The following is a 23,284-nucleotide window of genomic DNA, read 5'->3' on the forward strand; positions in this document are numbered from 1 at the left end:
ACCAAATCCTCTCTGTAATAACAATGATATAGTGAAAATGCATCACAATTAACCTTAAACTCTAAGTGAAAGGGGCATTATTCTATCAACTTTCATCATCCTAGGCCTAAGCTTTCTTGAGTTATCATCCGGAAACGGATTGGTCTACATACCGACCGACAGAATCTGCAAAACAATATACATGTGTACCCCTCCTTCTTCGAAGGGGGGCATAATAAGTACACTGTTTTCAAGATGCCACGGACAATTTAGCTCCTTTCACAACAACTCTACTGATAGATTATATAATGCAGGTAATATGTGAAATAGTTGATGCATTAAGAGTACTGACTAATACTAATTAATATTAATTTTCTGTAGGTTACATTACCTCAATTTCTGCATTTTTACAATCAACAAACGGACCCATCTGAAAAAACTATTTGTACCAATTTCAGTCATGCGTCTTCAGAACATACAGTAAGATTTGAAACTATGAAGAAAATACAATTCAATATTTAAGTAACTGTTCAAACTTAGGAAGAACATGTTTTTCCCCAGTGTCTGAAAAACATAAAATTTTATAAGCAATAATCAGAGCTAACACTTCCATATCTTTAATTTTATCTACTTCAGATACTGTTAAAATCTGAGATATCCAATAATTCTGTATAGTAGTTATTTCAGACAACTTACCAGTATACAGACATCTGGTCTGGCGAGCTGAATCTGTTCAATAAGGTATGTAAAAGGTTCATACGACAGACAGTCCGATGCGGAGAATGGTCCAGCAGCCACCATCACTGATAACCTTGTGTTCTTAGTGTCTGTGTTAGCTGGAATCCCTGGTAGTGGTAGACTTACACTCTAAAAATGATTTATTTTTCACAGATTTCAGTGTCTATTTCATTCAACAAGATGAATTAATTTATTTCAGAAACTGCATTAAGAGCTATCCTTTTTTAATCTACCAGAGTAAAACATTTAGTGCATTTTACAAGCTTAATATCATTTAAGTAATTTATGCTTATCATTTGCTAATATAATATAATCTACCTGCATATTGAACAGTAAACCATTTTACTCCAATATATAGGCCAAAAAGGGAAGATAGATACTGAATAATCTTGTCAACCACTGAAGTGCTTTATTAACAAGAGCTGTCGGAGGAGAGCAACGCTCGACTATTCAACATCCTTGTCAGTTGAATGAATATAAAAGTTGGAAAAGGGGAATAATTTTGTAAACCTGCAAAACAGGGTTATTGAACCTGTACAATGCATATCAGTTCATGACAATGGACAATTGTGTGAAGTATTAGTGGGTACCGAGATACCAGCTTACAACCAAAAACTTAACCAATAACCGCTAAGTCAAAAAAGGGGCATAATTTTGTAAAAATGCAAAGCAGTTATGTAACCTGCATATTACATGTAAGATCATGACAGTAAACAAGTGTGTGAAGTTTCATTCTATTCCCATTAGCGGGTACTGAGATACCAGCTTACATACAAAAACTTAACCAAAAACTGCTAAGGAGCATAATTTTGTAAAAATGCAAGTAGAGTTATGGAACCTAGACAATGTAAGTAAGTTTACCACAGTAAATAAGTGTGCGCAGTTTCAATCCATTCTCATAAGTGGTTACTGAGATATCAGCTTACATGCAAAAACTTAACCAAATTGGGACGCCGATGCGGACGCCGATGCATGAGTGAGTCCAATAGCTCTACCTATTATTTGAATAGTTGAGCTAAAAATGTTAATTTTTGTTTGTTGCTAGGTGCTGTTGCTGTATAATGCTGGTTTAAATCTGGCTCCAGCTGAAATAATTTGTACAACATTGAAAGAAATACCAAGGCAGCTATTAACTATACCTCAAACAGTTTGCTTGCCACACATTTTTGCCCAGTGCTATTATGACCTGCCATGGCAACAAGTTGCCCAGGAAACAAAGCATATTCCTTCAGTTGTGACAAGTCTACTGGGATAGTTTTCCCCGAAGATGTGTCTATTGCTCCTTCTTATACCACAGACTTCGGATTAAGTTTTCCATTACGGTCACAACAAGTTCTTCCTGCTACAGTGACCTCCTCCTGGGTCGGCAAAGCCACGTGCATGTATTCCTCAATTTTGTGTATTTTCTGAAGATGTTCAGCCATATATCTTTTATCATATCATTCAATACTGTAAAAACAGAAAAACTTCTTTAAATGTAAAAACCTTCAAATACCTTTGAATTCATACTTCTGAAGGTACACATTATGAACAGTATGTAGAGCATTAGACTTAAAAGGACATTGTTCATTCAGAACATATCAGTATTCAATTTCAATTCAGTTCATATTCAAGTACTTTTCAAGCACTTATTTCTGATAAATAAATTTCTACCTTTTCAATAAAATCTGTTAAAAGATCCTTTGGAAGCAAAGAATGCAACCAAGAAGAATAATAACAGACTCGGTTTGATTGAGTCTGTTCATGAGAGGTAATGAAATGTGCAACACCTCTTACGCCCCCTAGCACCGGCTTAAGCAGAACTCTATTACACATATGTTGAATGGACTCCATGATCCCAAAAGGACCAGAAAATATAACAACACTGAATCCAAGTACGGGGAGACATTTTACAGCCGCCACACGGCACTTAAAGATTGCTATTGTGATAGTTAATAAAAATCTGTAAAAAGATCCTTTGGAAGCAAAGAATGCAACCAAGAAGAATAATAGCAGACTCGGTTTGATTGAGTCTGTTCACGAGAGGTAATGAAATGTGCAAAACCTCTCACGCCCCCTAGCATCATTTCTCTCAAAACTAAATCTTGAGTTGGAATATTTTTCATCAACGTCTTCAAAAATATGTGTTATAACGGGATTTGAACTTTCTGGTAACTACATTAAAATGTGCTATAATGGTATTGATATGTGACCAAATGTAGTATTTTATTTCTAATTATGTTCATTTCTTTTCTATTTCATTTTTTTCCACAAAACAAGTTGCCGACAGATCGTTCAGCACGACTTTTATGTCTTGTTATTGGTACTGTTTAGTTTCTCAACATGACCATTTCGGCATAGGTGGTTCCAATACTCCCGCTTTCATAGCCCTGGGTGTTGTATAATCACCCCTTGGATATGGTGCCTGCTTTTTAATTTTGTCTTTTGACAGTTCCTGTGATACGCAGGCTCCATAACCTCAGATCCCCTTTCTAAATTCCAGTTTGTTTAGTTCTGCCCATTGTTTTCTCGTTTGGGGACCAAACGCCGCTCTTAATGGAATTACACGCCTCAACACGTGTATCATTGAAGGTTCCATGTTCACCGCCGTTTGAATACATCTGCGGATGTCTCTAAATTGATTTTTGTACTTTAGGCATGTGTAAATGTTGAGTTCTGCTCAACCCGAGGCTAAAGGGCGTGGATGGTAGCATGCATTTCCACTACCGTCCATGAACAGGCTCAATCAAACCGAGCCTGCAACATTTTCGTTTTTTCGTGTTGGGCGACCTGTGAAGCTTCCACTTTTCTCTATTCTATTGTATAAAATTAAAGCAGTATTTTTCAAAAATTCAAGTACTTTTTCAGTTTAAGGTTTAAAACCAATTTCAAGGGCTTTTCAAGGTCTGTGCAAACCCTGAAAAAAGTTGTTATTTTGAATCCTGGACAATGCATATGTCGTATGAAATGGCTGACTGAAGATAAAGTCAGTCGAAGTGTATAGAGGTGGCAAGGGTCCTGCCTTCTGTTCAAACAACTAATACGTTAAGTTTAAATTAAATCTGAATGTTCCTTAGGAAGTTATAACTCTGACAGTAAGGACTCTGAACAAAGACAATTGGATTGGCAGCAAAGTTCATACTTCTTTGCTTTGAATGATTTGAAGCCTATCACAGCTGTAAGGGTGCATTACAACCTAAACGGAGTTCAATAAATGAGTCACTGAAAATTTTTAAACCAAACTTTTGAATGCTAGATTACACTTACACTGACCAACCTAACCACTATAAACTTGGCTAGCTAAACCATATCTGATGCTGATTAGTTATAGCAATTATTCCTGGTAATTAGAACCTCTAAACAGCTGTCAGACACAATTCTATTAATGAACTTAGGTGCATCAAAAGAAACCTCACCCTGCAACAGATCTCAACATGTTTTCATAAAATGAAGATTTCAATCATAAAAGGCCAAGAATAATATACTAATGTTATAACTGGTCATCAGATATCATGCAATGTTAGTCTAAAATCTGCATAAATTACCATCTTTTTTCTCGGACAATTTCCGGAACATATATTTCATATTTTTGGAAATGCTCTGTTCTGTACTATAGTCTTCTATGGTTACACCTTGACCAGACCCGTGCCACTTAACATTGTTGGTTGAACCAACACTGACCATTACTTCTCCCCTATTTGTCCGAGAATTGTACTTCTTTGCTGGTGTCGTACTGAAAAGACATTGTTTAAAATCACAAGAAGCAATTAACTTATGTAGTAAAGAAGTTTAGAAGAGTCCAGTCCCAGTTGGTTACTAACAAAATATTTCATTAGACAAAGATACTGTTTTAAAAGGTGTCATACTTATATACTGTATCCAGGCAAAGGTCATTTCATGCTGATAGATAAAAGTCTCTTTAGGAGGGAAAACGTAGAGAAAATTTGTATTTCATTTCTTTAATGCTACTTATTATCTCCAAAAATTACTTCAGCCAATATGCATTTAAAAGCATTCCATCATAAAACTGCTGTTATTGTCATTTCAAAGATGTATTAAGGCATCGCCACAGTCACAACTCAGTATCAGTTCATATTTTCAAGCCGAGTATTTTTCTCTTGAAAATTGCACTAAAACCTTAACAGCTGGTCAAATTATCATCAACATAAGAAGCATATGATGATTTATAGTACATATGCTGCTTGTAAAATGTTTGAGTCTCGTTTAGACCGAACGTTTACCCCAAAATATTGAAATTTTATTTGCAGTCAAACTCCAATATAAAAAATATTACAAAGACAAAATTTAGTTAATTTCATAGTACAATATGTATACTGCAAACTCTTATGGATTTTTGTCGAAATTGTTCCTGGTTATTGCATTAGACACAAAAAGACAACCCCATGTAAATTTAATTTAAAATGTTGTTTGTACATGCATTACTGACCACAGGTAGCCAGGTAAACCTATACATAATTCTGTAATATCACCTGTTTATATACATTTAAATTATGTGTGAACAGATAACACAAAGTGGATAAATTGATGGTGTTGGGATTTTTGTGTATAATTCAGTAATCAGGTAAAATTTCAAAATAATTTCTGAAGACTTGTTTCTTCACGGTCTGCTTTACAATTGGCTGTAATTATCTTTGAAATGTATTGAATATATATTGAGTTTGACTGCACATAAAATTGCAAAATTTTGTCATAGAAAAATATCAAATAAAGGCATAATACAGGTACTGAAATGCACATCCTTTTACTTGCATATGTTCACATAGATATTTAAAACATAATTATGCGAATTTATTGACTTTATTGTTACCGCTTAGTAATCTTTTATTTTTATGAAAATTTGCATGTAAAATTGTGAGTCAAATGGCCGCCACTGTAGGCGATGCCTTAATATGAGAAACACGGATATGTATGTTGCTATATCACCTTTTTACCAATTATTGTTAACGTATTAGGACCATAAAATGCATAATTAAAACGTTTAAAAAGTTTGCTAGGTTATAAAAGCTTACGGAGATAAAATTCAATTATGTAAGCTCTTTACAAGTTCAATCTGCATTTAATGCTACGCACATTGAATCTAAAGACGTGCTATTGATAGCCTCGTTCTGACGACCCTTCCGCTAGCCAATCAGAGCCTTACTTACAACAATTTGTATGTGAAAGTAGAAGTTTAAAACATCTATATTTATCCTGGGTTTTTCATACTTTAAAATTCTTATGACGACCACATCGCAACTACGCCCTTGTGTTTTGAGAGAAATCATATGTCATGGTACGGACTTGATCACGTAAGGTGTCAGACAGCCAGTTAGCTCAGTCGGTAGGGCACTCGCCCTGTGAACGAGGGGTCCCGGGCTCGAGCCCCAGACTGACTGCACATTTTTCTCACCCTTTGACATTTGACGCTATTTTGATGGTTCAGCCAAATGCTTGTTGAAACAAGTCGTCTGATTGGTTAAAAAAAATAGATTTGCGAAAATAAAAATAGCAATATCGGAAATCCAAAATATACATTAGACGAATGTGAATGGGTCATTCTCAGATCTTCGTTTAGAAGATCAAAGTACTTTAGTCAGATTGTTTACAAGTTTTATGTTTAATAATAGAGTATCATTTCACAGTATTTGTTCTGCAGAATCCTAGAATGTTGGATCAAAGGCTGATATGAAAATTCTGGAGAATTCTGCAATACATAGAAAATATCTCCTTATTCAACCTGTATACAAGTGTTTTGACATGGACAGTCAATGACAAAGATATTTCCTAACATACCTAGCTGGAGAAAGGCTAGCTGGGGAATTTGGTACTGCGGGACTACGATTGGGTCCAGTAAATCTCTTGATAGGGGCATTCTCTGGTGTGTGTTGTCTCTTGTTCGATACTACACGCTAAAATCACAACTATATTAAGTCTTCTTTCACATGATGCACATCTGTTTTTCAAACCTACAGACAAAAACGTTTCATATATCATTCAAATTTCCTCAAGGCAAGATCAAATGACACATGGCTATTAGTCTGTGTTCAGACCGTATGTTTTGTTCAAAGGAGAGAACTCCTGAGGCTATTCAAATTTTATATATTTATGTCCTTTATCTTCTCAAAACATACGGTCTGTGCAAAATTGGTTTGAGCATCTCCTAAATCCTGGAGATCGACCTTTGTCTCAGGTCAAGCTATTACATCTGAAAATGATCATGTTACATGGTGTGGAGGTTCGAGGATATTTATTGCCATTCACACATGTTTATACACAGCCCATGCTGTTAACAACCTTGATCTGCAGATTATAGAGAGCACTTTGGTAAAAATTATTGAACTAGGAAAAATACCTACAGTAATGAATAATTGATACATAAGTGAATTAATGATATTGTTTACATTTTTTATTTATCATATTCTCTGTTTTAGAACTTGAATGATTTATTTTAGAAATAGATGTTGTACAGATGATTAATTCTATATAATAATTCATGTCTTAATCGCTAAAATAAGGAAATGCGGATTGTATTACACAATGGATCAGAATGCACCACATCATAAAATGCATGTATAGTATTTTGCACATGCTTTTTCTATTTTGTGGTATACTCATTTTCTTTGAAGAAGTTACTTCTTTTAACTCTTTCTTTATAATTATTTTTATTTTTATCCCGAGTTACGTTTTGAACCCATGTGCACAGGGGTGCACTAGCAAGAGCATTTATATAAAAATGTAAATACTAGCAAGAGCATTTATACAAAAATGTAATTTTATACCACTGCATCACTGAAAAGAAACGGTGACTATGACAACTGTTATGTAAAAAATATTTTTTCTATTAGCAAACCTCTCGAAATGTGAAATATACTTGATTATATTTATTTTTTTGCACAAGTCGAAAATCTTTTTAGATCCTTAATACAATCTTAATACAATCTTCAGCTAATTTCAACTTGGCCATTCACAGTCCTATATGCACAAGGTACAATGTTCCTGAAAATATCTCTTTCCCAGCATTAAGTCAGGATTTCACGGTACTGAGATTATGATAAATCTAATTAATAAGGGCCATCCGTTAACTGGTACCACATGGTCCATACAGTAGATTATAGACATCAGTTTGCTGACACATCTCATTTCATATCTATATAGCATATTGCCATGCAGTTTTGATACTGGAGAAATAGTACATCGGTGGGACACGTTAGAAAATTATTTACATTATATAAGTACAAAGAGTTTGAATAATATGTAACGAAGAAAAAGTATAATAATGATTAATATTTTTTTTGCAGCCCGTATATTAATAAACATAATTTTTAAAATGTGAAAAGATGTGCAAAATGTTTATACTTTGGCCTAGTAACCAGTTCTGATTAATGTAATAGAAATAACCCTAAACCCTAGAGGGCGTGGGTGGTAGCATGCAACATTTCCACTACCATCAATGAACAGGCTCAATTAAACCGAGCCTGCAACATTTTCATTTTTGTCATGTTGGAGTTTCGACTTCTTCTATTTCTTTTTATGAGTTATTTTGTAGAAAATAATGAAACGTGGTAACTTTAATCAAGTTTTGCACTATTTTATTACGTAAATGTGTAGAAGTGAAGTATTTGAATGTTTGTGTTTCTTTAAAGATACTATAAGGGGGATGTGGGTCAATTTAATGTAATGTTAAAATCAAATGAATAACTTTCAACAGTTAGTAAAATGGTTGTTAGGGGACGAAAATCGTGTATGTGGACAGTGGCAGAAAAGTTAGCTAATATTCTAGCTCCAGCATGACAACAGACAAATGTCTGAGAAAAAGTCCCGAAAAATGAATTCTTTAAATTTCACTAGAGGATACTTTAAATTTGTAATGCATTTGAATGCCTATCATAAAACTTGAAAAAAAGTTTTAAAGTAATATAATTGAATGAAAAAACTCACAATTTACTTGAAACTTTTTCCCCAATTTTGATAATTCGCCACGTAGAAAATTTCCAATTTGAGCAGGGGCTTTCCCCCCAAAAAAATCTTGAAAAAGCCCTGGCTATGCTCTCGCGAATTATTCCATGAGCGTATAACTTTTTTGTCATGTTTAAATAAATCAAATATGGTTCTGCTAAATATCATTTCTTAAATAACACTTATTTATACATTTGATGTTTAGATGATTAGGCATTTTTTACTTCATAAAAAATACTGAACTGTGTCTTGGACATTTTGAGGTGTGTGTGTGTTCGGGTTTTACGTGTTTCTCAACAATTTTTCAGTCATATGAACGACGGACATTCTGAGAAAGGTAAAAAGCAAATGTGCAACATATATATTATTACATTGTACTTTACTTTGTGGCTGAAATAACTTGAACAATATGAATTATATACAGAATATTTCTTTGTTTTATTGTAAGATTGAAATAAATAAATGTTTTAACTACATTTTACACATGCTGTATCTATAGTTTCTTATGGGGAAAAGTTATAATGATATTTCTACTATATTCACAGTAAGAACTGAAAACATGCAAATTACCATAAATGTGGCAGTTAATTAAAAGCAGTAGGGTAAATAGTATCACAACTTTTCACAGTCTACCCAGTGGGAGATCATTGATCTGCAAGTGTTTTATTGCCTGTTAATTATTAATCCCTTATTATCAGTTTATATGCACATTAGTGTTACACTTGCTATTTTTAGCAAGGCAGTGCACCTTGTGCAAAGGGGTATTCAGGGATATCTTCGAATAAACATTAGGGCTTTAAACCTCTATAATTTGTCATATTTGCAGAGTTAAATATTACCGTTGCAAACCTGTTAATTGGTGCCTGTTTTGCACAAGTCACACACATACTCCTTTCATTCCCACACAAAGAAAATTATTCTTCATTTTAATCAAGGTTATCACAGTAACTTTGAATCCAAGTTTTGCAAGGTAAAGGCACTGATTTCTAGATTTTGGCGAAAAATGGTCTATCTATAAAATTGATGTTTGGTATTATTATGGACTTTTAAAAATGAGTTTCTGTTTCTATACTGTCTAACAAAAATAAAGAAAAAAAAATTAAAGAACATCATTTTCATCCAAATATGCCTTAATTACGTCTTAACACTTTTTATTGTAGACAACTAATGCTGAATCCATTGTTAAAATATTCATTCTGCTTATGTCCAACTTTAACTGAATATCTGTTCAACATCATTCGATATCTGTTTAATATCATTTTTAAATATCATTCTTGTATATTAAAACAAATATCTTTTGCACTTTTGGCAATGCAATACTTGCTGCTGAGGATACACTTATTGAATATATTTACTTAATATGTTATTACATGTGGGTCAAACTGTTGTTTATGGAACAGTAATTGAGTTCTTATTTTATTATGTTCTGTGCTATTAGATAAGACTATTACTTCTCACGAACAGACTCAATCAAACCGAGTCTGCAATGTTCACTGTTTGCATTGTTTTCGGTGCTTCCGAGGGATCTACTTTCCAGATTTTATTTACTGGTATCAAAGCAACATAATTCACTTCTAAATAGTTTATACATATTTATTAATCTAACCAGGGTCTTTCAAAAATGAATGGTCCGGAATCGACCGTGAATTCGGATATAAGCTGTCATGTGTGATCACGTGACATCTCACAAGCGGCCGCCATTGTTCGAATCGACGAAAGAATCACTCGAATATTTCTTCGGATTATACGACCATAAAACAAATACATCGTGTCAAATATTCATGAATCTTAAATGGTAAGTGTTTACGTGGTTATATAACATTTTATACTGTTATATATACTCTGATAAATGATGTAAATATCATTTGAATTTAGACACGGTGTTGGACTGAATTTTGCTGCGATAAAATGTCTGCCTATAGCATTGTATTTTTCGAACAGAAAACACCGCGATTAATTTGACCAAATGTCATAATGTTTACTTTTATAGATCCTTATGTATGTTAAAAGTTGGTCATGTCCGTATCTGTATGATATTGAGCTTGTGTGGGACAAAAGGGGAACTTGAAAACGGGCATTTTCGAGGAGTCTGCCATTTTTTTTATTTTGTCATTATCTGCCGGGGTACTGTGTATTTCAGAAACGATTTCGACATTTGAAACTTTTTATTCTACGATATAATTATTCAGTATGTGTATTTAAATGTTTTTCGAAGTGAGTGCATGTTCCAGATTTTCTTTTCCTTTTGATTTAACAACAGAAACAAAGTGTTGATAAAATTGATAATTTTAAGAGAAAATTTTGGTGTTCTTTTTTAAGAACAACATTGTTTGGTTGAATTAAGGGAGTATTTGGGCCAGTACTTGTGGCTTTTCTTAGATTTTAGAAAAGATGAAAAAATTATAGATACTTTCTGGGACCATCTTGAGTTTATATGGTACTGGAAAATTCTCATTTAGACCTGGATGCTGTGGTTCTTGGGATGCCAGTGCAGTGTTTAGTCGACTTTCTGCAGGCTGCTTGAAAATCGTCCTTCCCCTTACTGTTACTGTACAAAGAGTATTGAAAGTAAGGGATTTATCATGTGCAACAGGAACAGTGACTTGGTTAGATTTGTTAGTCTTTATGATGAAGACCTTGTCAAATTGAAAGTAAGGACTTTCTCGTTGTCCATTCAAGTTCACAATCAGTTCCTACCACCGTGTCATGAAATATGGACAGACATACCAAGTGTGCTATTCTGGGAAAGTGTTCGAAAAAATACTTAATGGATGTTATAGCATATGCCCAGGAAATCCTGATCCTGAACTGCAAGAACTCATTCCAGTTGGAGCTTTTAATGATTCTAAAGAACTGCCCCAGAGACAAGGTTATAGAGACTGTTACACTTGCAAATCAACAATCATGTCAACCACTTGCCAGTTACTAATCAAAGGTTCGAGATGTAAGTGTTGTACAGTTTACCGGTGTACACTTAGGGTATTGCTTACCAGTGTTGTGTTTTTATTGAGGAAACATAATGTTGTGCTATTCTGGATTGATCATTTCAATATAAAATGGATTTAATCACAAATAATGCTATCATTTAGATGTTCTGTGAGTACTGTTACTGATGACCTTTACACATTTACTACAAGAGCATGATTCACATTGTGACAACTTTTTTGCATGTTAAATGATTATGTAACACAAGTTTGCAATCATTGTCTTTATTTTTATATTTTTAAGGTAACATTCAATATCATGAAAAATTGAAGTCTTAGCATTTGCTTAGGCTGAAATAAAGAAATACCTGCGTTTACATTTACTTGGTAGAAAAAATAGGTTTAGTACAAGTGGGCAATTTTTCCTTTCCTATTTTTTGTGCTAATTTTCCATTCATGGAGAGAAATAAAGTGAATTTCCTAAGCTAAAAAAAGTTGTGAATGAAAGTTTGTAAGTAAATCTTGTTCATTGTGCCTTTTGTACATATATTTTGACTTTCTGTGGCTTTATGTGTTTAATACATGAGGAAGCTAAAACCGTTATTATTAGGTCATATTGATATTGTTTCATGATAATTATTGACAGTTCTACTGGGGTATTTAAGAAAAAACTTAAGTGTACATATTGTGTCTGAAAAAGTGCGACTACATAATATGTTTATTTTCTGGAAAGTTCCATCATATCTCCAGCATGATTAGTATAAATTGCATTGCATTTGTGAATGTGATTTGCAAATTGCTTTAAATGAATTTTAAATACTTTTAATTGTATTTGTACATGAATTTACATTTTCATATGTATATATAACGTATTATTATACTGAATATATATTGAGACAGAATAATAAAGTTTTCATTACATTAACATGGAAGTGTTCTTGCTAATTCTGATCTTTAACCCTTTTAACACTGCTAAATTTCTATAATGAACTTGTCCATCTTTCAGTTTCAAAATTACCATTAACTTTTAAAAGGGGTGTTTGTTGATAAGACACTGACTGAATGATGAACAGTGCAGATCTTGATCAGACTATACGGAAGGCAGAATCAATCATGTTCAGCATGATAAGGGTTAATGTGGTACATAATGCTGAATGAAATTTTATTCATTATGACATCTTTATAATTAGAAATGAAATAAACCTATGCTTTCAACAAAATCTAACGGGACATCTAGGAACGCCTAGTTTTGAACATAGCTACATTTACAGGTAACCCCCTACACGGATCTTTTAGTGCATTTAAAAAATGCTGCTTATCCCTGCATGTAGACCGATGTTTGCAAATTAAACGCCATGTTATACTTTCAAACCGGGTGACTTAAAATGAAAGACCCTGGATCAAAGGAACACTGGATAAATGTGCTGTAGTACTTTTAGAGCGAGATTAACACATAACGTTGTGTTTCAAAGCAGTTCAGGTTTCCTATTTAAATTCATATTAATAAGTATGTGCGTTGGAACCCAGTTTTGGTAAAAAAATGAAAATACATTGAATGATAACACTGTTGATGTGGTGTACGATTCATATATAGACAAACTGAGGAGGAACGGGTATGTATACTCTGTTTAGTTACCTTGTGAATAAGTCTGGAGATCTTAATCACGAAAACGATGAAAATTCGTTACCTTTCACGTGCGTAAATCCATGTTTCAAGGTCATGTGACCTCTAATCCCAGAAATTGATTTGTACGACTTCTCACATTCCGAACACTGGTACAGATAATCGCTTTTTTTCGTTGTTTTTTTTTTTTTTTTTTTTGCGACACAGTTTTATTTTCAATAGTGTCTTCGTCACTGCTGCATGTATAATCGCCAAGAATATCGTCTAAGTTCAGATCGTCATCCCAGTGAAAAAAGTCCGTTTTTGAATAAGCCATTTTTATAACATGCACGCATCAACGTTTAGATTATGAATAGAAATGAAATAAAATTGTAACGAGGCGAATAACAAGTCACATTAAATACCCATATTAATGTTCAAATATTTTTCGCACCAGAATTTCTCAAAATCGTGCGATCCGTATGCATTAAAAATGCCGAAGCATTTGTTTTTAGCGGTATTCATTAAAATAGATCTTTCCAATCTAATCATTTTGTTTGTTTAATTCATCTTTGCGATGAGCAGCATATTATCGTGTTTGTACAACTTGTTAATTAGCGGTATGGTCTAAAGCTTATGTTGTGTGCTTGATACGATTTATATGAGCCGGTCGCCGTTACGGTCTGTAACAAAATAATTTTATTAACGTTTGGCCCAATAAAAATGCTTTAAATACGCAAAAAGTTTAAGTATTGAATAAAAATGAAACTGAAAACAAATATTTTATCAAGAATTTAATGCTTTCGTTCGTTTTCCATATTTGTCACCCGTTTTCGCGATCGTTTTTTTTTCGGATATTTCTGTCATTTCTTACGACATTTTCTAGTGCAATTTAAATAAAAAGTCAAGATTTTTTTAAAAAAAATATGACAACTGCTGCAAAAGCAGCTCTTATTTTGGAGCATTTGTCGAAAATAAAAACATGCAAAGGCACCAAACCCAACCCACTTTTAGACAATGTGCAAAATAGGATAAATCCTCCATTTTGAAAGATATTAAATATTTAAACACAGAAATAAAGTCACTCTTCAAGAAAATATCAGGCCATACGACTTTATAATGATGATAAAATATATGCAAAATTTACCTATTTCAGTTTGCAACTTTAAATTGGATTTATAGTTTACTATTGGATGTAACATCATGATAGAAACTTGTGATTCTATGTGTATTTTTTTAAAAACATATATATATATAGTTTGAACTGTTAACTACAAAATGTACAGCTTACATCAGATGAAGGCCTGTGCCTGAAAATTTTATCAGAGTGGCCTTTTTCCTGGCCTGTGATTTGGAAGATAGTAATGTTCAGAATGCATAAATAAACTATATTTGCTACTTTGATTCTTGTTCCCGGGTACTTTTCTAACCTGAACCCCCAGGTCCTCTGATGGTTAATATGTTTCACATGCCAAACGTTCACTTTGCAAGCTATGTTACTGTGAACATAAAATTTACCCGCTATTATTAAAAGAAAAAAAGAAATATACAGATCAGGAGAAGAAAGCATGATAGTAGCAAGTAAATTTCATGAAAAGCAGGTTAACATGCTGCAGGGAGTGATTAATAACCAAAGGGTACATAAAAAGCACCGGTATGTACTGATACAAAATTGTTTCAATACTAAAAAAGAATAAAAACCCTACCTACCTACCCTATTTTTTGGGGCATGTAACAGGACCACACATATTTTTTTTTTTTTTTTTGGGGGGGGGGGGGGCTTAAATATTTTCTGTTAGCTGTAACAAACTCATAGTATTTCTCAGCTAAAATACTTTAAACCTAAATAAAAAAACAAAATTCACTTTTGTACGAGCAAAAATAATCATAATTCACATTTCTTATCTCCATTTCAAACTTTTACAGCAGCGAAAGAATCAACAAGAGCTGTACCTAAGACAACCAATGCTCGACTATTGGAATTGTTGCGAAAACATGTCAGAGTTATGGCACTTGATGCTATGACCTAGTTTAATAAACCCGAAGAATCATGTTTAGTTTCAATTTAATATTTACATCAGTTTTTGAACTTGTATGCAAAATTTTAACAAAAAGGGAGCGTAATTTAGCGTAATTTAGCCAAAATAAATGCCAGAGTTATGGAACTTGATGCTATTACCTAGTTTTGTAGCCCCAAAGACACATGTGAAGTTTCAAATCAACATCTGCATTAGTTTTGGAGACAGTAACGTACATGCATAATTTGGCCAAAAAAACATGTCAAGAGTTATGGGACTTGACCCAGTGAGGTTGGTAATTGACCTAGAAAAGGAAAAAATATAAGTTTCAAACTAGACTATGCTAGAAAAGTGCATGGCTCTCCCAATATATAGTCGTATAGGCAAGAAGTCATTAGGGGACAGGAGCAAAAGTCAAAGAGACACTGATGGTTGGCGGCAATAGGGATCATCTACTTGGCATGTCCAATCATTCCACTAAGTTTCAACATTCTGGGCCTAGTGGTTCTGAAGTTATGAATTGGAAACGGTTTTCCATGTTCAGGCCCTTGTGATCCCAAAATCAATAAGGGTCATCTACTACATTCATGTCCAATCATCCTATTAAGTTTCAAAATTTTGTGTCAAGTAGTTCTCAAGTTATTGATTGAAAGGTGTTTTCTATATTCAGCCCCCTGTGACCTTGTTCTTTGATGGAGTGACCCCCAAAAACAATAGGGGTCACCTACTCTATAAGTCCTATAACCTATGAAATTTGAAGGTTCTAGGTCAAGTGGTTCTCAAATGGATTTCCATGTTCTGTCCACTGAGACCTTGACCTTTAATAGAGTGACCCCAAAAACATTATGGGTCATCTACCACTCTATGAAGTTTCAACATTCTGGGTAAAGTGGTTCTTAAGTTACTGACTGGAAATGGATTTCTGTTCTGTTTCCTGCGACCTTGACCTTAAATAGAGTTACCCCAAAATCAATAGGGGTCATCTACTCTGCATGTCCAATCATCCTATAAAGTTGCAACATTCTGGGTCAAGTGGTTCTCAAGTTACTGAACGGAAATGGTTTTTCATGTTCAGGCCCCTGTGACCTTGACCTTTATTAGAGTGACTCCAAAATCAAAAGGGGTCATTTGCTTTCCATGTCCAATCATCCTATGACGTTTTCAATATTCTGGGTCAAGTGGTTTTTAAATTATTGATCGTAAATTGTTTTCCATGTTCAGGCCCATTTGACCTTGACCTTAATGACAGTAAGCCAAAAATCAATAGGGTCATCTAGTCTGCATGTCCAATCATCCTATGAAGTTTCAACATTCTGGGTCAAGTGGTTCTAAAGTTATTGATCGGAAATGGTTTTCCATGTTCAGGCCCCTGTGACCTTGACCTTTGATGGAGTGACCCCAAAGCCAAAAAAAACATAAGTCCTGTCACCCTATGAATTTGGAAGATTCTAGGTCAAATGGTTCTCCAGTTATTGATTGGAAATGAAGTGTGACGGCAGGACAGGGCAAAAACAATATGTCTTCAATAACTATGTGCCTTTAAATGATAGCTATAAATACTTGCATGCAAAATTTTAACCAAGGTGTGACGCCGATGCCGGTGCCAGGGTGCGTAGCATAGCTCTGACTATTCTTCGAATATGATGCTGAAGAAAGTCTTGATAGACTGAAACAAGTCCATCTTAAATTAAAATAGTCTTAACCTATCCCGTGTTGGTTGTTTTGTACCATTTCCCGAACTTTGTATTTTATTCTTCGAATAGTCAAGCTAAAAGTCTAAACATTTACCTCCCTTTCAAAGTGGTCCAGTGTATCCAGCTCAAGCTTGAGATTTTTTTTTGGAATGAGTAAAAGTCACTTATTCTGTCACCAGTTCTGATGCTTCCAGTCTGTGCATTGTACACATCTCCTGCACTAAAAATATATCTAGACATTAAGTAAAAGCAAATATTGTATAATGTAGACTGTTGCAGTCTGCACATCGTGATATTCGTCTCATCACCATCTTATAACGTCTCCTTCAAGATTATGTCTCTACATTCTCTTGTAGCTGCATTTCTCGCTCTACAAAAATATTCAAAATGGATGTATGGTCCATCGATCTCATGTATTAATTTAGTCCAAGTCCCATCAGTATGCAGCTACAAACGTACAGACGGCTAGACGTACACTATACAGTTCCCTACCAGTGGGAATGCACGCTTCAGGAGGATTTGATACTCAGTCTACCTTACACTTGTTCCGAATGTATCTTACGCATATCCTTTTGTATGGTTTGGAAATCTTCCCCCAAAAGACGAAATTACTAGATAATTTAGAATTGTTTCAGCAGAAAACTCTCAAACAGCTTTTTGCCTTACCTTCGAATACAGCGAACGCAGCAGTCTACATTTTAACCGTTTGTTTTACCTATAGAAGCTCAGATTCATAAGCGAGCATTAACAATTTACAACACTGTTGCAGGACGATAATTCCGTCAAAAAACGACTAGCTAGACGACAACTACTTGTCAAGCATCCTGATAGTGATAGGTTTATTGAATTGTCCAAGATCTTATGTCTGTATGACTTGGGAGATCCGGAAGACAATCCCAAAAGTAAATTTCAGTGTTAAAAGATTTTTCACCATGCTGTAGATGAACACTGGAAACCGTTAATCCTTACGAAATCTAAAGGTTTGAAGTCACTAAAATGCCTTAATTGTTCCACCTTTTAACCAGGGAAACCCAACCCTCTCTTGCAAATTGCAGCGAAGTCTACAAATGACGCAAACAGAGCTGTAGTGAAACTCAAGTTCATGTCGGGAACATACATTCTGCAAAGTAATAGGGCGACATTCAACCAGAATGTAGTTGATCATCAGTGTAATCTTTGTCGCTCGGATAACGAAACAATGGCACATTTTTTGTTGTATTGTCCGTCCGTTCGTGTATCAGTCCGTCCGTCGTCACTCATTGTGTTTAAAAGACATCTCCTCCATAACCACTGAATAGATTTTGATGAAACTTGGCATGGATGTTCCTTGGATGGTCCTCTACCAAAATTGTTCAAACGGTTCCGCTTAGTTGCACATAGGGGCCGCCAGAGCTAAAACTAGAAAAATCTTCAAACGACATCTCCTCCTAAACCGATGGTCGGATTTTAAAATAATTTCACACAAATGGTCCTTATGTCACCCTCTAACAAGATTGTTCAAAGGACTTCGGACACTTTCTATATGAATTTGCCTACTCCAAGAGTTAAAAATAAACCACTAAGAAATAAGTATTTAATTATATATGCCATCAAAATACATATTTGAGATTATTTCTTAAAGTCAGATTTTCAATATTTGTTTCATAAAACGGTGATTTTGTTCTAAATAGAATTACGTACCCTGTTATATAGATATAAAAAGTGATTTGCTTTATACAACATTGTTCCCACCCGTGCATCAAAACCATATTTGGTAAGCATATGTAGATACTAATTACACACATTTTCTGTCACTATTGTGTTGATGCAAGGGGTGGAACAGTACTTTTAAACAAAAAATATAACTACAGGGTGTTCCCAAATGTAAAGTAACCAATACTTTTTATATTCATTTTTAATAAATTGATAGTCACATATTTTTACATCTGTTTGTAACTCAAATAATATACAAATGTTTGAAAGGGTACACATACATTTATATTAGTGAGAGAAGCAAATACTGTGAATTCATTATTATTCGTTGGGTTATATTTTCATTGGCTTATCCTGGTTGTTTGTTGCAGTAGATTGGCAAATATGTGCTTTAACATACTTGCAACACACTAGGTAATCTTCTGCATGCCCCCCTCGCGACGCGAACGCCACTAGCGATGCGGATGTAATTTGTTTTCCATTTTGTTTTTGTTTTATTTTTTGTATTTCTTATATATTTTTCATTTCTTTATTTTTTCATCTTCTTCTGTGCGTTTATATTTATTTCTTTTAGACACATACTAAATGTCACACGCATTCATCACTTCATGTTCTTCCTTCTATGAAAACTGAATTGAAGACTGTTCTTTGCGGCGGACTAGGCATAAACACCACAAAAAAGAGATGATATTTGCACTGTGCATAGCAGTTAATCTGATCCTGACTATAGTCTTTCCAACAGAAATAACACTTGGCATTGATATGCTTGTGATGCATAGGTCAAGAATAGTAGCTTCATGGCAGGTCATATCAGTGACGGTTTCACATTCAGTGAGATGCCACGAAAGTGATGTGTCAAGTCGCTTTCAATGCAGATGGCATATATAAATACGGCTTGACGCGAAAACGAACTAAAAGGTCCAGCCAAGTTTCAGGTGGACTTTTTATGCAGCGACCTGCTTCTACTTTAGCCCTACAAATGACACATTTCATATGTGTTTTGCTAACAACTTCAGCCCTGATTAGACACCATTATCTTTAGATTGGTTGTTGTCAGACTTATCCCGATTTAACTTTTTCCGATACCGCTTCCTTAGGCAAGCCCCACAAAGAACTGTCATTTCGGATACATTTTTATTACATGTTTAAGCCAAATGAGCCGTGCCATGAGAAAACCAACATAGTGGCTTTGCGACCAGCATGGATCCAGACCAGCCTGCGCATCGGCGCAGTCTGGTCAGGATCCAAGCTGTTCGCTTTCAAAGCCTATTGGAATTAGACCGACAGTTAGCAAACAGCATAGATCCTGACTAGTCTGCGCAGATGCGCAGGCTGGTCTGGATCCATGCTGGTCGCAATTGCACTATGTTGGTTTTCTCATGGCGCGGCTCAAAAATTATCTGTGCCACTGGTACTTATCACAAGCAAGAACCAACCTTTCGGCGTTGATAAGATGACTGCCTTTTCTTAGTATAAATGTTATACAGCACACAAATATCTGCCATCACTTATAACAGAACTATACAGACATGTACATGTACTTAAATAACTACCTGAACCACTGTTATAAAACTGACCGGTCACTTATACATGTATACCTATTCACACATGTAATGCATCAATAAGTTTACATTACGAACAGTGTATAGATAAATCAAGTACAGGTTGTTTGCAAAAATATGGTTCTATTTTTTTTATAGGATTTTAATCTTAAAATGTTATTTTTTTTCTTAAGTAAACAGATTTTGTTACTTTATTCGACTGGAATTCATATATTCAAAACTTCCGTAAAGTGATGACATTATATTTTTACGGAAATTAAACATTCAATTTTTTCAAGAAAATATACCCTGGCCTAGATAAAATAACAAAAACATCTTGATAGGAACAGATACAAACCAGTTTCTGCTGTAATAAGTTAACTAACACATTGGTTTATCATTCACTGGAAACGATTTGGGTATTTTTTAAATACTTAATGAGAATTTTGCCTTCAAAATGTAGGCTAGAAGCATATGAAAGTGTCCGAAGTCCTTATTTTGATTCGTCAAAAAAACATGACCGCCAGAGGGCGTGGTCACTTTTCCCTTCCCTGTATGTATATAGTGGAAACTTTAAATATCTTCTTGTGTGAAACTGATGGCCCGATTTCAGAATAATTTTACACAAATGGTCCTTGTGTGACTTTCTACAAAGATTGTTCAAATTATTTTGATTCGTCAAAAAACATGGCCACCAGAGGGCGTGGTCACTTTTCCCTATATGTATTAAAAACAGTTTTTAACTTTTTTATGGGGGACTTATGACTGGACGAGCAACTGCGAAGACCAGGATTTAAAACTTAGTTTAAAGTTTTGAAATTACATTTGCCAGTAACAGTATCATCTTCAATGTCGATACCAAACACGGAAAACTCGTCACACAGTTCTTCGTCTGAAACTTGGTAAGACAGTTTGTAGAAAAATGTGAACAACTAAATGTAAACAAGGAAGTTAATATTCCCGCGAAAATGTATTTCAACTTCCGGTCAAATTCTGTTATCTCTGATTCGATAAAAATGAATATTATAGCTTTAATAGGATTTATGTACTTTAATTTCTTTTTGTTTTGTCAAATAATTACTTACTAATTATGACTTTATTTGATCAGTACCAAGGGCGGTATACGTCTCAAGTGTTCCAAGCCTCCTCTGTACCTGTCCCGATGCCAATGGGTCACGATGCCTACGAGTCTCGATGTATACAGGTCTCTATGCCCATATATTCATTGCTTATCAACACAAATAGTCTGCAGCCCGGTTAACTGTCTACTAACTATCAATGCAAGGTAGCGTTGCCCCCAAGAGAACAAGGATGACGGATGTAATAGTAGGTTTATCTTTAAAAGCTTTAGAAGATCTGTTGTTGACCCGCTGATGTCTTATGACAAAAATATATCTTACAACAGGAGGGTATGTTTAAATAACCAGCGACCACAGCGCACTCTTCCGTTTATTATGATTATTAACGTATTTTGATACAAAGCAAGCTTATGATATGCAGGTTTAGGACCTTTCTAAATGACTGCAAGGTAATAAATGAAATAATATAAGTTTACTAACCGTTAATGGAGATTTGCTATAAGCTCTCGATTGTTAGCGTCTTAATTTACAAATGACGTAACTAAATTATGGGGAGGTCACTTTGCATTTTCGTTACATTACCCACGCCTCTGAAGGCATGCATCTCTCATGTAAAATAATTGACAAACTATCATCTTATATATGTACTTTTATTACATACCATGTAATAACACCAAGCTGAAACTAAAAACGTTTATGTCTTCTGTTTTCTTAAACATTTTTATCTCTTCAAAAAGCAAGGCACTGCTTCTTCTGTGTTACAATCTCCATGACCATTTGTATGATCTTCATTTGATGATCTCTGTCCTCTTACCTTTGTCGTTCCTCCGACTGTAGTCTGGCAAACTCTAAATCAATTCGTCTTCTCTCTACCTCTAACCTCTGTCTTTCAAGCTCTACGTTGTTTTCACTTGAGACTTCTGGTTCTATCTGATTTGACGGAATGTTCTTCATGTCTACATCAACTTTGTCAGTTTTATTTCTGTCCTTGTCACATGTCACAGTTAATATATTATCTTTCAACTCTTCTTTCAGACCCTCTTCATATTCCTTCGTCGGTATCTTATACTCTGAGTCTTTCGACTTATTGTCATATTTTTCACTTTTAGTTTGTGTTCCCTCTTTGATGACCTGACCTGCTTTCTTCAGCCCCATGTGGTTCTGGGACGATCTGTGTATAAAAAGAATTGGAACCACTGCCTTACCCTTGCATGATCGTAAGAGGCGACTAATAGGGTCTTAACACTTGGTTTTGCTGTAAATCTGTGATTCCAGCAGGTATGCAAATTTTGATTCCATACCTCATGTTTTTATTTCGATGTAAATGAGATGTGAAACCAAAATTTGTAGTCCTGTTTGGTGCCATATTACTTATACTGTGTTGGTGCGCCGTAAAACCCAAATAAATAAATAAATTCAGTTTGATTGGTACTACGACGGGTGCAGGCAGAATGCGTTTACGGAAGATTCGCCCTGATCTGATATCATTTACTTGTCGATTATCTTCCCTGGGTCCCGCGAGGCTCACTTTTCAGACTGACTTTCTTGCACATCCAGATTTTACAAAACCGTCTTCTTTTTGCTCGCCATAAGTCTGTGCACTAAGCTCTGTGTCAGGGTCCTTGTCCCAACTAAAATCTTTTGTCTCATGTAATGGATGCTCACTGCTTCCACACTGCCTACAAGGTATTCTGCTTAAAGCATCTGCATTTCTATGTAATTTTCCTTGTCTATGTTCTATTTTCATATCAGATGACGAAAGTATTTCCAGCCATCTGGCGACCTGGCCCTCGGGGTTCTTGAACTGCATCAACTATCGCAGTGACCCTTGATTGGTCCTTACAGTGAACTTTTATCCCATACAGGAAATGCCTGAAATACTTGACAAAGTGTACCAGAGCTAAGAACTCCTTTCTAGTGGCACAATACCTTCGTTCAGACTTTGTTAGGGTCCTATACGCATATGCAATTATTCGCTCTTGTCCTTTCATGTTCTGTGAAAAAACTGCTCCTATTGCAAAATTACTCGAGTCTGCATCCAGAATAAATGGCTTTGTAAAATCTGGAAGTGCAAGAAGAGG

At 34.8% G+C, this 23,284-nt stretch overlaps 1 protein-coding gene across 1 annotated transcript; it reads right to left on the reverse strand.

The window, feature by feature from the left end:
• Positions 1 to 370: 370 nt before the first annotated feature.
• On the reverse strand, positions 371 to 22,358 carry LOC128554072 (DNA polymerase alpha subunit B-like; the record flags this gene model as incomplete). Its single annotated transcript, XM_053535291.1, is given in 6 exon segments — positions 371 to 409; positions 676 to 846; positions 1,857 to 2,145; positions 3,839 to 3,872; positions 4,242 to 4,429; positions 22,018 to 22,358. Coding segments are annotated over 6 exon segments (1,062 nt in total), but the record flags the coding sequence as incomplete, so codon positions are not given.
• Between the last annotated feature and the right edge of the window lie 926 nt (positions 22,359 to 23,284).

The sequence above is a fragment of the Mercenaria mercenaria genome, unplaced genomic scaffold, assembly GCF_021730395.1.
Source record: "Mercenaria mercenaria strain notata unplaced genomic scaffold, MADL_Memer_1 contig_4692, whole genome shotgun sequence".
Classification (NCBI taxonomy): Eukaryota; Metazoa; Mollusca; class Bivalvia; order Venerida; family Veneridae; genus Mercenaria; species Mercenaria mercenaria.